The 16,111-nt window shown below is 43.7% G+C and overlaps 1 protein-coding gene across 4 annotated transcripts in view; it reads right to left on the bottom strand.

Annotated features, from left to right (window-relative positions):
• LOC116313787 (filamin-C-like) overlaps nt 1-14,727 on the bottom strand; it is a 54,328-nt gene extending 39,601 nt beyond the window's left edge. For 2 of the 4 annotated variants that reach the window (XM_039600988.1, XM_039600989.1), the window contains exon 1: nt 12,867-14,727. In XM_039600988.1, coding sequence (XP_039456922.1) covers nt 12,867-13,248 — 382 coding nt within the window. In that variant the 5' untranslated portion in view covers nt 13,249-14,727. The remainder of the gene's footprint in view (nt 1-12,866) is intronic. The other 2 variants (XM_031731589.2, XM_031731591.2) reach the window with 2 other exon arrangements.
• Nucleotides 14,728-16,111: the final 1,384 nt, after the last annotated feature.

Raw genomic sequence — 16,111 nt, 5'->3', positions numbered from 1 at the left:
GGTGTAATGTGTCATGGTTGTTTTCATATGAGGTTGTTTTTAACTTTCCCCTTTCTTTGTATCATGACTGTAGATGATTATATTTTTATACTTTTACGTGTGCTGTTGTTGTATTTTGATTCTGTGACGTGTGGAGAAGTTTTTCCTACATTAGGCTGAAATAAACTTGTGCCCGCAGAATCAGTGAACAGATGTTAACAGATGGTTTTGATTAATTTAAAGTCACGTTCAGCTGAATTTGATTTCCAACGTTTCGTGACCCAGTTTCCTGTTCTGCCAGGGAGTGCCAAAATAAAAGTTCACGTCTACTCTCTGTTTATCTTTCAGACATCAGGAGACTTATTTTTTTCTGTCATCGTTCAGAAAAGTTTCATCCATCGACAGCAGCGAGCAGCATGATGTCATGCAGCCCCCGCTCTGAGGAATGAGGTCAGTTTAAATAGGAAACACATGCGCGCACACACACACACATTAACATGAATCTGATGGAGGACACCGTCAGATACATTTCTCCTGCTGTGCTGAACACTGCTGTTGTTTTCTGTCACACATCTGAATTCTCAGGTGAATCTGCTTTCTTTCTATATTGAGGTCAGCTTGGCATGTGAACGTGTCGTCTTTAAAACAGCAGAAAACCTTGTGTTTTCCCCTGAGTGTTGTTAAGATTTCTGAAGGCCTGCCCAATCAGGAGGCGAGGAAACCGACTTCTAAACACACAGCTGGAGTTTCACTCACGCTTCGGCTGCTTTCAGCGCCTTTAACTTCACATTACCACGCACATACAACCAACACGAACACTGCATGCCAGCTTATTTTGATGATGTGGGCTTTATAGATAATTGGGTAACTTTCTGAGGGAAACCTGGTCTTGTTAGGAGAGATGGTGTCCGTCCCACATTGCATGGAGCAGCTTTCATTTCTAGAAATCTGGCCAAATTTATTAAAACCCCCAAAACGTGACTATCCGGAGTTTGGACCAGGAAGCAGAGTTGCAGTCTTGCACGCCTCTCTGCAGCTTCTCTCCTCCTGTTATTCCCCCCAAAGCCCCATCCCCTGTGTCAGCTCCCAAACAGACAAAAAACAAACTAAAGACCAACTAGTAATGACTTCATGAACTTCTTCACAAATAAAATTTTAACTATTAGAGAAAGAAATATTCATAATCCTTGCACAGATGTAATACTATTTATTTAGGGTCTTTTACTCCAGTTGATCTTTCTGAGTTAACTTCAATTACTTCCTCCAAACCATCAACGTGTCTTTTAGACCCCATTCCCGCAAGACTGCTCAAAGAAGTCCTGCCATTAATTAATACTTTAACCTTAAATATGATCAACCTATCTCTAATAATCGGCTATGTACCACAGGCCTTCAAGCTGGCTGTAGTTAAACCGTTACTTAAAAAGCCATCTCATGACCCAGCTGTATTAGCTAATTACAGGCCTCCAACCTTCCTTTTATCTCAAAAATTCTTGAAAGAGTAGTTGTAAAACAGCTGACTGATCATCTGCAGAGGAATGGCTTATTTCAGGCAGGTTTCAGAGCTCATCACAGCACAGAAACAGCTTTAGTGAAGGTTACAAATGATCCTTTTATGGCCTCTGACCAGAGTTGGCAAAAGTAAAGACATTCTGTACTTAAGCAGAAGTACAGGTACTACTGTTAGAAACACTCCACAAAAAGCTGATTTAACTTTACTTCTACACTCAAGTAAAAGTAAAAAAAGTAATGAAGTAAAAGCAGATCTTTGGAAGACATTTCTATTTTTGTGCAAAGCTAACTGAACCTTGTGCTATATTAACATAATGATAAAATAATATCAGTAGATGGGAATACAAACTTTAATCTAACCTTTTTAATCCTAATTATTTTCAGCTTGAACCTGAAGAAAAAGATATATTTCTGTTGCCTGCATTGCAGAGGGTGACTTTACCTCTAAACAGGAAATGTGTACAGTCAGGAGTTCAAGTGGATTCAGGTGTGTGTGTGTGTGTGTGTGTGTGTGTGTGTGTGTGTGTGTGTCTACTGGAGCTCTCAATTTCTACTGAGAGCTCCAGTAAATTTTCTTAATGTAGAGGCTGTGATCAGCTGACCTGCTGCTCTTTGTGGATTTACACACCTGAATTCAACCAGATGTGAGCAGCTGTTTCGTGAGTTGTCCTGGCTGATTTCCATACACTGACAGTGCACTGTTTACGCTGTCTTTATATCAGACACTATAAAGTTGGTATGAAGGTGGAATTCAGTGAATGATTCTCTGCTACACTTGATGTAAAGTAACTCTGTAACCACAGCCACTGTGCGCCAGTCACACACTGTCTTTACTTTAAATTACAGGTGGGACTCAAATAAAAAAATTAATCAAGTTAATTAGCGACTTTAGAATTAATTAATAATAATAATAATCGCATTTAATCACATGAGAAAATTTGTCCAAGAGCGCTTTTTTTAATTAAAAAGGGTTTTAGTGGGTGGACATGAACTGTATTATAAACTCAACCTCTTTTAATTTCTGGAAAAAAAGCATTTAAACTCAATCCAAAACAGAAAAACCTAATATCCCTGGTCAGAATTGGGCAGACTTAAAAATAAAGTACCATTCTACGTACATTTTCAAAATTGTATTGTCTTTAAATAATAATAATAATAATTATAATAATATCAACATAAAGTGCAGTTTTTCTTCTTAAAAAAGATAAGGCAGAAACATAAAATGTTATTTCAACAGCTTCACCTTTAAACTCTGAGTAACCTTAGCCAAAATTATTTAGACGAGCCTGTTCACATTTTCAGCTCTCTTTTTTGTTACTGTGTGACCTGCAACTGAGAACAGTCTCTCACATCTGACAGAAGTGGCTGTGCTTGTCCTGCTAGACCTCAGTTCAGCGTTCGATACTGTCGACCATAATAATCTATTAGAGCGATTAGAGCGTGCTGTAGGTGTTACAGGTACTGCACTGCAGTAGTTTGTATCATATCTATCTGATAGACTCCACTTTGTTGATGTAAATGGAGAGTCCTCTTCACAATCTAAGGTTAATTATTTCTTAAATATAAATGCAAAGACTGGTTTTAAGATAATTTTTTAACTATAATTTATGTTAGTTTAAGGTTTAATTAGTGTTACACCTCCAGGAAATTAAATAAAGTCAATGTAAGGTCGTGACTCTGCACAAATAAATAGATAACACAAAGATATTTTCTATTAAGTTATATTAAGGTTTAAACTGACATTAAGTTAAGTCTAACGAAATAAGTTTCTTTCATATCTTCCTGCTGGAAGTGATTGAAACACGACTCTGCATGTCTGAAACCACAGCAGCCTCTGCAAGGCAGATAAATTGTTCTGTGTCTCCTGGGATTAATGTTATTTTAAAGTGAGATTAAGGTTAGTTTAAGGTTAAACCTGAAGGAAATAAATCTCAGTGTGATGTCCTCTGAGGTGATGGAAACACCACTGCGTGTGTTCCCAGTCATTAAATCATATTTTCCTTCTCTGAGCTCAGATGACCTTTCTTCACCCCTCAGGAAACTCGGAGCCCAAAGATTAGCCCGGTCCGGTGCCCAGAGAGGAAATGTGTTTGGAGTGTCGCTGTAATCTTTCCCCAGGAAACCGGAGCTGCTGCAGCAGCTGGCCTGGCCTTCCCTGCCTGATAAACACAGTTTATTTTGCGATCATTTAAAGAGTTTATGGTGAAGCACAGAAATGAATATCGGCTCATATTCAGACATGATCGTCACCACTGATTCTTATTTCCTGTGGCTGGAAGGCTTTCTGGAAAATGTGAACGTGTGTTCAAAAAAGTGATTTAAAATTTGGAGAAGGTGGGTTTGAGCTGCACGTGCTTTGAGCGCCGCCTCCTGTAAACAGAAGCTGAGTTGAGGTGAGTTTTCTGTAAAAAACCCCTAAAGGCTCTAAAATCAGGACTCTGCCAGCCGGACAACAACTCATCTGTTCGTTAATGTCCGACAGCCACGCTTGCCGGTCGTCATTGGTTACCAAACAAACAGGCCACGGAGAAACAATGGAGTCCTGATAGAAAGCCTGCAGCGTGAGAGGAAAACAACCCCCCGTCACCTCCTCCATCACCTCCTCCTCCTCCAGAACAGGCCCGAGGGTGACGGAGAAGCTGTGTAATGTGACATTTAGAAAGAAAGGCTTTATGAGCTGCAGAGCGGAGAGAGGAAGAGATGGAGGGAGGGTGGAAAAAGCAAAGAACGAGGATGACGATGTAGGGAAAGAATTAAAGAGGAGGGTCTGAGCTCTGCAGGAGTCCAACAACAGGAAGTTAAAACAAGTTGCCAGCCAATCCTCTGGCTACCTGCTGACATGGCATCCAGTCTGCTGTCGCTCTTTATCAGCACGTTTTTAAAACGCAGCCCTGAGAATAGAGTCACTGCTGTAAACTCTGCTCTGTGACTGTGAGAGGAAGATCGTCTACGCTTGGACTCACCTGTGTCCACAGTCTGCTTTTACAGGTGGTTTAAGCACCAACCTGATATCACCGCGTTCTCTTCCTCTCTAAAGAGTGAAAGTTACTGATCCCTTCATCTGATTCCTGTCAAGCTGAATTTGAAAAAGGAGAGTTCAGCAATCTAAGACCAGGAGAAAGTCTGAATGTCTCCATCACTGGTTTAACTGGAAGCAGACTGGTGTCAGACAGTCTGAGGCCAGGCTTCCTCTGAGCCCTGACAGTGTGACATCAGTAAACTGAAGGTGGTTTAAAAGGATGAATGAGGTCGTGACAGACTGATGGACTGCAGATTGTTTGTGCGATCGCCCGTCCGAGGCGCAGGCTGGTACGCTGATGTTCACGTCTGTGTGGGAGGATTTCTACTATCTGCTGAGCTGCAGTCACACAGAGGTCAAAGCGAGGTCACGCCTGCAGTACGAAGGCAGACGAAACAAAGAAAACCTCAATCCTCAACATTCACACTGAGAAAAGGGACTTTTAAAAGCTCTGTGTATTTTTTCTGTAATTTTTATCATGTTGCATGGTCACATGATCACAGTGAACATCAACAAAACTTCAAACATTCTCAGATGAAAAATTTTTTTTAATGGCAAGCACCACGTCATCTTCACTCAGGCTGATACCAAAAAAAAACCCCCCAAAGAAAAACAAAATCAGGTAGTGCTGTTCACAGTTACTGGGTAGTGTCCCTCAGCAAGCTTCCAGAAACTGGTCAATCAGAAGAAGGTTAGCTTTAAAGTGACAGGAGCTAAAACAGTTCGTTTCAGACAGAGTATGAACTGACGGGCTGCACTGACGCGCAGGATCAGATAAAGAAGGACTATTACAACATTTTGAACTGTGAATCATGCAAGTTGCCCTGGCACAGTACGAAAACAGGCCGCTGGATGTGAGCAGAGTAGGAAAGTATATGTAGGTCGTTTAGTGTCGAGGGAAGAAATGAACATGAGGTGAACCCTGACTGCAGGAAGCTGAATTTAACATAACATAAAGTAGATTTTACACTTTTTAGTGCTTTTAAGCAATTTGCAGTCTGATTTTACCAGTGAAGCATTTTAAACACTAAAGGAAGGAGTGTTTTTTTTCAAAATAAAAGCCTGAAAAAAATATTTTTGGACTGCCTTTGAGTGGGTCACTTTTGAAGCTCTTCAAAAGCTCTTCCTGGAGCTGAAGTTTACAAGAAGAAGCAGAACAACAGCCTGCTGTCACACAAACATCCACCCCGAGCACCTGCTGGATGGAGCGAAGATAGAGCTCATTCATTTACTCATTCAGTCACTGATCAGCTGCTCCTGAACATCGCTGGACGCTCAAACCTGATTTCTCTCTGAGCAGATGGACGGCAGCTGAGTAAATGTGATGTTGTTGTTTATCCTGGGAGACTTCACAAAGACCACAACTATTTAAAGACACACACACACACACACACACACACACACACACACCTGTGAGCTATAAAAGACCAAAGTCTGCTGATCGGGCCAGCAGCTGGTTAGGATTTTTGAGTGTGCTGATGTAGTGTTACCCCCTCAGAGTCCACACAGTGACAGCAGGTGTACACTGAACTTTTATCCCTATATCAGCTTAGTACCTCAAAGCATGCCCAGGTGTGAGAAATACGTGTTATTACTGCAGTATTCAGTGCACAAACGTGTACTTTATCAGTAGTTTAACACATTCACTTCCTCTGAACGCTTCCTTTAATAAAGGAGGTAAAAGCAGTTAGCTGGACACTTCAAATGCTCTGCTAGACACAAGCAGGTCAGTCAGGAGGGAGCTGATCACCCACCAGACCTAGAGCAAGGATCTACTGGATTTCCAGGCTGTGCATGTCATGCACGATGTTCAGGCCTCCGTCCTCCTCAGTGAGGACAGCTTGATCCAGGAACAGTAACATTTACATCTCAGGATCCTGCTTGGTTCTCTGAGCTGCTGAAGACCTGAAGCACCATCACTGTACAAAGGTAGTGGCATATGACACCAGCCATCAACCGCCTATATCATTCAGCCCCACTCACACCTTCATGCATTTGATCCGCCTCCAGGTTAAATACCACTGACTCCCTCTCATCTGTCAGGACTGAAGAAGACTTTTGGATGAGCCGTGAAACGAGTGCAGCCAGCGCCAGGCACGAGGAGCTTAGATACGGAAAACATCCACATATGAGCAGCAAACAAAGGACTAAATGTACCTCAGAGTTCTGGTTAAACAAGGCGAGGAGGGACAAGGAGATAGACAGGAAGTCAAAATCAATATAAGACACCAGACAAAACTATCCAAGTAAAACAGGAAACAAACAGCTGAACAGACTGAGAGGAGTATGAAGACAAAAAAAAGATATATATCAGAGTTCCAATAACACAGCTTAACATCTCACCCTGACAGACAAACTTCAGGCACCCGAAATCCTGCCAAGTGTCCCTGGCTCCACAGGGAGGTGTCCCTCCGCAGGGACACTTGGCAGAAGCCGGGAACTGTTTGTCAGATGGCGTGATAGATGTGAGGTATATCCTCGTGTAGCAGTGATGCTCTGGTGTCATCCTCATACAAGGCGCCTGCCGTCTGCCAACACCACCCAGAGAAACCTGTGAGACGGCTCAGAGGCTGTTTGGAGCTGATATGAATAAAGCCGTGATTTCATGCGAGATTCCACAACTTAAAAAACCCCCCCACTGGATTACAGCGCAGGTGAGGGTCAAAAGAAACAGGTGGGTCAAAGAGAGATGTGCTGATCTGAGAGGCGATCAGGAGGAAGAACGGAGAGCAGAGCTTCACAGGGACTGTGATGGGAAAAGAAACAAGAACACAGAAACCAGGAAGTTTGCTCATCACATGATCCACACACTGCTGCAGTCTCAGACAGTGTTGGGTGTAATGCGTTACTAAGTAATGCGTTACTGTAATTAAATTACTTTTCCACTGAAAAAGTAGAGTAACTAATTACTGTTCATTTTTAGGTATTTTAATTACAGTTACTTACAATGTACTTGCGTTACATTGTAAAATAATTAAACTCGCTGAATATCATTATTTAATTTCAATAATTTATCTTCTAAACGTAGAAGTAAACTCTGCCGCTTTAACATCGCTGTAGTGCAGCTGCACGTCATTTCGCGCCAGTTTGCTGCATAGTCGTATTCTACAGCGGAAGATGTCGGACTCGGCTGAAGCGAGTGGCTGTTTTATGAAATGGACATACTCTTCACTTTTCTGAAACAAGCAGACAAGAATATTACAGTAATATGTAAGCTATGTCCTGGGGAGAAAAAGCAATCGGCTGCTGTTAATAGCGCGAGTAATCTACTGAAGTGCCTGACACGAGAGCATAGACGAACACTTCTGAGTGATCCTTGTTCATCATCCATGGATAACACCGCGGTAACTCCTGCTAAGCAGGCAAAACTTGATTTTACTTCAGCAGCACAGAAAGCGTCTGAAGGTGAGCTTAAAAATTGATTGCAGGCTACATTGTGGAAGAGATGCTACCGCTGCGTACTGTAGAGTCTCCGTCTTTTAAAAATATTATTATTTAAAGAGTTTAGTTTCTATTGTTTGCCCACTCAAGGTTTATAGGGATTTTAAGAAGTATTTAGTAAAATTACTTATTTAGTAATTAAGTTACTTTTCTGACACAGTAATTAGATAAGTATTTTAAATACAATATTGACTAAGTAATTAGTAATTAGCAATTAATTACTTTTTTAAAGTAACTTACCCAACACTGGTCTCAGATATTTAAATATGTTCACTTCAGTTTTTATATGAACAAGCATTTAAAACTGCAGTTAGTTTACAGCGGCCATCACTATGGCCTTTAACCCCCCCATAAAAAAAATCTGTCTAGATATAGATACAGTACTATGCAAAAGTTTTAGGCAGGTGAGAACAAATGCTTTTTCAGGGCTCTGTGGGGGCCATACCATCACTTCCACTACTTCTTGTCTTCTTTACGCTTAAGACATTTCTTAATGACTTTGGCTTTATGTTTGGGGTCATTGTCCTAGGGGCAGCAGTCTAGGCAGAGAAGCCCAGCTTCCTCCTCCTCCGAGGGTGAGCATGGAGGCATTCACAAACCAGCTGAGAGATCAAATCTCTCCAGCGTGGAACTTTTCTCAGTCTGTCTGATTTTTTAGGGACGTGGCTCTGCAAACAAAGCCAATGTACAACTGTTAGATACTCTTAAATACCCCAGATCTTGCACACACACACACGACACACCAAACACACCACACACTAATCAATAACTCATAATGACTCTGTCAGCCAGAGCCTGAACACATCGTTCCCCTCGATGTGTTCGGGCTCCGGCTGCTGCTTCAAATGCTTCACAACAGCTGTGACGACAGCTGACACACACACACACACACACACACACACACACACACACACACACACACACACACACACACACACACACACACACACACACACACACACACACCCTCTCGTCATGTGGTTGGTCTCAGTCTGGGTGGGGGGGGCAGTAACTAAAGTGAGTCTTTGTTGTTCAGACTCAAACTGGACGTTACTGCAGAGGCTACAGTGTGACAGTCAGCAGATCACACCAGATCTCTCTCTCTCTTCTCACACACACACACACACACACACACACACACACACACACACACACACACACACACACACACACACACACACACACACACACAGGGGAAGTCCGGGGCTTTGAAATCTCTCATTCTTTTCCTGCAGCCCATTTGAAATTTTGCTGATTTTAGGGTTAGCTACTCCTCCTTGATCCTCCTCCTGTTTTCCAGTTTAAAGGGTGTTCTTCCTCCCCATCATCACCAGTTTTGCTCATTAGCTCATCTGGTAATGGGCTCCTCCTCACTCACATCACCCTCAGTTAGTTTGAACTGTGATGAGGTGATTTCTGCTGTTTGTGCAGCTGTTCCTCTCAAACTTCACAAACATCCAGTGAGGCTCAGAGGGAACAAAGACCAACTAGCATGTAGACACCCAGCACTGAAACATCTGTCTCCAACAGTGGCTTAAAGGAGCTCAGACATCTGGAAATGACCAAACAAGCTCACTTTAATCTGGTTAAACTGGACCCCTGATGTAGTTTCCAGCATCCAGCTGATGTCACGCTGCCTCAGTGATACTTAGAGATGCTGAGCCATCGTTAATGAAAGCTGTCCCGCTGACTCATAACAGAGTGATTCTAAGGTTTCCAGGAGCTCTGAGAGAAGGAAGGTGCAAACACACCATAGCTGTTTAAACCATCTAAACCCAACAAGCTCATAACAAAAGAAAAAAAGTGCAAACATAAAAGTCCAAACGGGGCGTGACCACAGCCTCCTCATTCAGTTTCGTGTTTGCCGGTGCCTGACAGGAAGTGTTCAGCAGGGAGGATCAGGACAGTATGAGGGTGTCCTGTATAACAGCCTGTGACGTCCTCATCAGGAGCTTGGAAGGAGCCCTTGTTTGGAGGTCATGGTTTGAGTCCTGCTGGGAGCTTTGAGTTTTTCTTTAGTATGACTTTTTACTCTCACAGGAAGAGGTCACCTCCACACCCGCAGATGGGTATGAATGAGGATTTAAAGAAAGGCTCAGACTCGACTTCGTTATTTTGGTCCTAATGAAGCCGACAGTGTGACGAAGTGAAGCTCCCAGTACTTCCTAAAAGGAGAGGCGATACCACACTCACGCTAACTCTCCCACAGACGACCGTCTCCACATTGAACCTCTCTTCGTCGCCTATTCCACCCTGACCTTTGACCTCTGAACTGCTGCCACACACAGACTCGGTATCACAGTTTTCACATAAACGCTGCACAGGTACAGTCTAACCTGTGACCTCACAGTCAGGTAGGATATCCTCAGCTGTAACAGGAAGTTAGTGTGAAACACGGCTCAGAAATCAGCAGCGTGTAGTGAGTTACTATGAGGGGAGGGAGGGGCGGGGTGTCCTGGCCTCAGTTTAACATTCCTGTGTGCTGACTGCTGCAACACATGGCAACCATTACAGAGACACAGCCAGAGAGGCATGGAGGTAAAATTAGCCGATATTTGAATGAAGTTTGGCTGAAGGAATCCAGGTTAGAGAACATGCGCAATTCAGCTCAGCAGCCTCAGCCACACAAACACCACATTAACCATTTATACACCCACCCCTCAGGTTTGGAAACAAGCCAATCAGGTTACAGATCACGTCCTGTCACACATCAAGTGTCTGTGTATCAGACACAACAAGCAAAGCGCATATATTAGCTAACCGATGATGAGTTCCTGGTGGCCCCACTACTAGTGCTAAAACATTATTAAGGCCAGGCCTCTTATGAAGCCTGTCAGCTGTGGTTGGTTATGTATAATGACGTTTTATATATTTTAAATATAATTATATATATAATTACTATAAAATAATAGAAAAGCATATGTATTTTATTAATAAAGTTTAATTAAATGTTGCCCTGTAGAGGGGGTCCTGAGGAGCCCTCAGCAAGTCTCTGCCCCCGGGCCCCTCAGCAGGTTAGCGAGGCCCTGCATTCTCTGGGTTTATTTTCAGCAGCTGTTGGCTGAGGGACAGCAGAGCTCAGCTGTGCTGCTATCAATCAACTCCTACTCACACCACCCCTCCACCCCCTCACCCCAACAAGTAACTGCGCCCTCCAGGCCTCGCAGCCCCCTAACAGCCCCCCCCATCAGCTGCGGAGTCACAACAGCAGGTCAAGCTTCAGTTTGTCCTGTTAGACCCTCAAAAAAAGTAAACCTACAACACATGAAAACAAACTTATCTCCAGAGCTGAGTGCACAGCTGGACAGAGGAAAACCTTCACCTTTAACCTTAACCACCATGTCTCGTTAGTGATGTCAGTATTTTTCTTTAAATATTTTAATATTATTTCCATGAATATCTGAGAGGTGTCCACAAGTTAAATACACAGCTGGGTATTTTCTATTAATCCGATACAAGAAACATTCAAAAGCCCGAAACTGAAACCTGCTCAATGAATGAAAATGAAACATGTTTTTCCTGAAGTTTTTATCATAAATATGACATCATTATAAAAAGTGATTTTCTTTAATTAAAGCATTTATTTCCAGCTGACAGTCACTATGACATGCTCAGTCTAAACCCAGTTTAATCCTGATATTTAAATCCAGTATAAACGTGTGAACCTGGTGACCTGAGTGAAGTCATGTCACACATGTGACAAACTTATTGCCTCAAAAACGTAATTAGACTCAATTAAAGAGAGTTACAGTGACTAGTTTACTCTGAGTGTGCAGTGCCTCATGGGCTGAGGCAGACATCTCATTTGTGTCCCGTACAACGCACAGTTACAGGACGACTGGTCTCCGTCGTAGTGGATGCTGTTTAGTTTTGCACATCTGCTCATGAATGTAAGAAGAATTGATGGCTGTGATTTTTTCTTCAGTGTGTGGATTTTTCCTCTCTCTCATTTATCTTCTTTTATTTCAGGCTCTCTCTTTGATTTTGCTATTTATGTTTTTGATCATCTGTCTTTGCTTTTTTAAAATCATGGTATATGAACAAAGTTATTATTACTGTTACTACCTATGTTTTATTTAATGAAGGTAAGCCTGCTTAGTCTTTGTGTCCTGCACAGTTACAGACAGACTGAGTAGGAACAATTACTCTCAACAGGAGTCTGTTAACAACTAAACCTTCACATAAACACTGAAAACCATGGCACACAGACTCCAACACACCCCTGCACAATGAATTAAGCAGCACAAACACACTGGGTCTGCAAATACTGTCCTTTAGTCAGATTAGTGCATTTAACTTCATCTATACTAGTTTTTTAATGCTGTACTAAGTAACGTGGACTTCATGTCAGCAGACTGAGCGGTAAAGTTGAACTTCTTCAGGATTTATAAAACCCTGCAACACTTTGGCCACTCATCATTCACATCCACTCCAAAACCTCTGCAGGCTGATTTACGTCCATCTGGAGGGTTCCAAACACTTCTGGATTTCTTGAAGGGTTCAAGAGCTCAACAAGTTTCTCTGAACCCTCCCGACACCTTTGCAAAAATCACACACTCTGTACCTGGATGAAGTTTAAAAGCAGGCTTTAATAATTCTGACTTTTTATCCTTAAAAATAAGAAACTCTTTGAATGAATCCACTGATGAAACTGTACGCACTGAACAGCTGTGAACACCTGGATCTCCACACACCTGTGAGCCACACCTGTCACGTGTCAGTCACCAACCGATGCCACACGTGATTTCCTTTGTAAAAACCCCTCTTATGAAAGAAACCAGCAGTTGGGCTGACTCTGTTTCCAGGTCACACACACACACACACACACACACACACACACACACACACACACACACACACACGCGCCGTGCGTAAACTCTCCAAACGCGCCTCTGTCTCAGTTTTACTCACTCACCGATGGAGACCAGCTTGATGTGCTCCCTTTCCAGGAACTCCAGCGCCACGGAAACGTTCTCCAGCTTCATCTGCCTGAAGTTGGGTCTGCTGTGGTACTTCCGGTACATCTTTTTCTGGCTCAGCACCTCCAGCAGCCCTATTAACTTTAGCCCATCGCTCAGGTCCTTCTGCAGGTCGTTGATGCGTTTGTTGATCACCTTCAGGTGCTCGTTGCACCACCTGGTGAAGGTGTTCTGCTGGATCTTCTTCCACGGGGCGTCCTCGGCCAGGTCCTTCTCGGTGGCCGGCATCTCCTCCTCCTCCTCCTCCTCGCCGATGTCCGCGGTGCTCTGGTAGAACTGCTGGGGCTCCAAGTAGCTGTTGTTGCTCATCATGGACATGCCTTTTATACCACCGAGCGCAGTGGGAAGAGAAGGAAAGGCAGAAAAAAAAAGAGAAACGGGGCAGTGGAAGCGGAGGGGCAGTGCCCAGCGCGCGGGGAGGGAGCTTCACGGAGCTGTGCGTAAAGAGGCGCGCATGCAGACCCGCGGGCACTCCTGCGGACTCACACTCTCAGAGAAAGAGGAGGCTCAGGAGGAAGAGTGAAGAATAGTTTGCTTTTGTCCTCCGGCTGGCTTGGCTGTGGTCACGCACGGGCGGCGGCGTGGACAGAGTGGGGCTGTGCAGCTGCGGGAGCGTGAAGCGAGGTTTAAAGGCTCGGCGTCACTGCGCAGGACTTCCAGGAATGCCCCTGCCATGACCATATACTACTGCGACCCGGGCATCCTCCGCGCCGCAGGACACCGAGACCGCAGATCATTGGTCGGGCGCGGAGCAGGGGGGTGGAGACACGCTGGATACCCCCAACCAGGACACCCCCACCTACCCCACCCCGACAGCCGGACCCGGGGCTCCACAGCCGCTCTGACACCTCCGGGTATTTTTAGTCCTCAAACCTGGAGAGACACCCTGAGGAGGGACATGACATCACCATCAGGCAGCCAATCAAATCACTGCGTGACATTTAAATAACAAAGCAGAAATAAACAACATCGAAGTTTACTTCAGTTTGGAAATACATATCAGATCTGAAAATACAATAGACTCTGTGATAATGATTAATGACAATTAATGGTAACTACAATGGAGGTTGGGTGTTTACAGTTAACTGAATGAGGTGCTGCTGCTTCCTGCAATTCCATTGGCTGCCAAATGGAGGCAAATGGAGGCGCGGCAAACTGGAGCAAGCGAGAGAGGAAGAAAAATTTCATGCTGCGTTTAATACAAGTTTTTTGAAAAATAAAACAAACTGAAGAGATTTATTGACGTAAACAGCAGCGCCCCCTGCTGAGCACAGTCTGCTTCTACGTGAAACAAGCTGAACTTGACCCAGAGTGAAGCCCAAGATCAGCTCTGCAATAATCACATACAGATGTGTGCAGTTAGAGCTTTATAAGAGCTGCTGGTTTTATCCCAGCTGTGTTGAACATCAGCCTGGCTGTACAGAAACACATATAAATAGTCTTTATACGCAAAAAATGTCCACAGTGATGATTCTAGTGGATTGAGTGGATTAAAAAGTGAGAAGTGGCACAGTGGCTTACTGTAGCATCATTGCATTCATGCTGGGCTTGTTGAACATGTGTGAGGAAACATGAAAGTAGTGTTTTGAGTTAAAATGTGTGGCATCAGGCGTATTTCCTATGTGTCACGTTCAGAGACTTACTATAAAAACACAAGACAGGAATACAGACTCACCGTGAGTCTGAAAATATCTGCGTCCAGCTCAGATATCACGAGAGGAAAACAGCAGCTCACATCTAAAGTGTAAATATGGAGCCAAACTAAATTTAACAGCGAGTGCCGTCGTGATACACTCATCATCCTCTCAGAGCAGACAGTTTACCAGAGTTATCACCACTTATTACAGCCATGACTTCACTCCTGATTCCTACTCTTTTTTTCTTCACCATAAACTCAATAAAGAAGATGGAAGTAGCCATCATGATGTCACCATGAAGCAACTTTTTGATCACTAGGTAGCCCCGCCCTAAATCATTCCTAGCTTTGTGGTCTTTTCTGGCTCTAATGGGACCTTTTGGTTTGGTTTGATCCACCACACAGCTGCCACAACTATGATGGTGACACAAGGCTTCACAGCAGAAACTGACACAGCATCAGATGACAGAGTAGATACAACATCAGAACATGGTATACTGTGGTCACAAAGGGATAGACATGGTCAGCAACAATACTCAGCTATGCTGCTGTATTTAAACTGTAAACTGTATTGCTCAGGTGACAAAAGTGAGTCAATAAAATATCCTCCACACCATCACACAAGGCAGGATTGATAAATTACTTCATAATGGCTGTTTTCACCAAACTCTAAACTTAGCATCTGATTGGATGTCTCGAGACCACTTTTACGTGGTCATGGTCTCGCTGTCTCGGTCTTGCTGTCTCAGATCGACATAGTGGTCGGGAGATTTGGAGTCAACAGTATCCTTGACACACAATGTAACGTTCGATAATGTGTCATGCGCAAAGCATCCGCTCTAAGAGCCGTGCTTAGAGAGTGCTTTGTAGTGAATCAGAAGAGTCGACTCCCATTGAGCGAGAGCCGGCTCCTCACTTAATTTCCTTTCGCTGCTCAGCTCTCACACAGTGGCTCAGCTATGCTCCAATCCCTCCATATTGTGGCCAATCACATGCAAGGATATAGGATAATATCATTATGTGAAAAACAGAGAGGGTGAGAGACGCGTCAGTCAAGTGGAGCGTGCGTCTGTCCTCTCAGTGAGTGAGTGAGACAGTAGACAGCGGTGAGGAGGGCTGTGCGAAAGCAAAAACACATAAATATGCCTGACACCTGTAAACGAAGCAGCATCTGGCTGCAGTTTAAAGACTTTTTTTGTCTCGGTCTCGTCTCGACTTTGTCTTGGTCTTGACTCGGTCTGTCTTGGTCTTGGTCTCGATACCCTCTGGTCTTGGTATTGTCTTGGTCTTGGTTTAGGCGGTCTTGACTACAAGTCTAGATTGTACTAGCAGGAATCATCATCAGACCAGGAAATGTTTTTTTGTCTTCTGTTGTCCAGTTTTTGTGAGTCTGTGTAAACTGTAGAATCGCTGTAATCTCTCTTTTATTAGTGAACAAAAGTGATACATGTGAGGTCTTCTGCTGCTGGAGCCCAGTTGCTTCAAGTTTAGACCAGCCTGTCTAGCACCAACAACCAAGCACTTCAGCAGGTCATTGTCACCATG

The sequence above is a fragment of the Oreochromis aureus genome, linkage group 17 (assembly GCF_013358895.1).
Source record: "Oreochromis aureus strain Israel breed Guangdong linkage group 17, ZZ_aureus, whole genome shotgun sequence".
NCBI classification, from domain to species: Eukaryota; Metazoa; Chordata; class Actinopteri; order Cichliformes; family Cichlidae; genus Oreochromis; species Oreochromis aureus.
The sequence above is the reverse complement of the archived record's forward strand: the minus strand, read 5'-3'. Positions and strand labels throughout refer to the sequence as shown.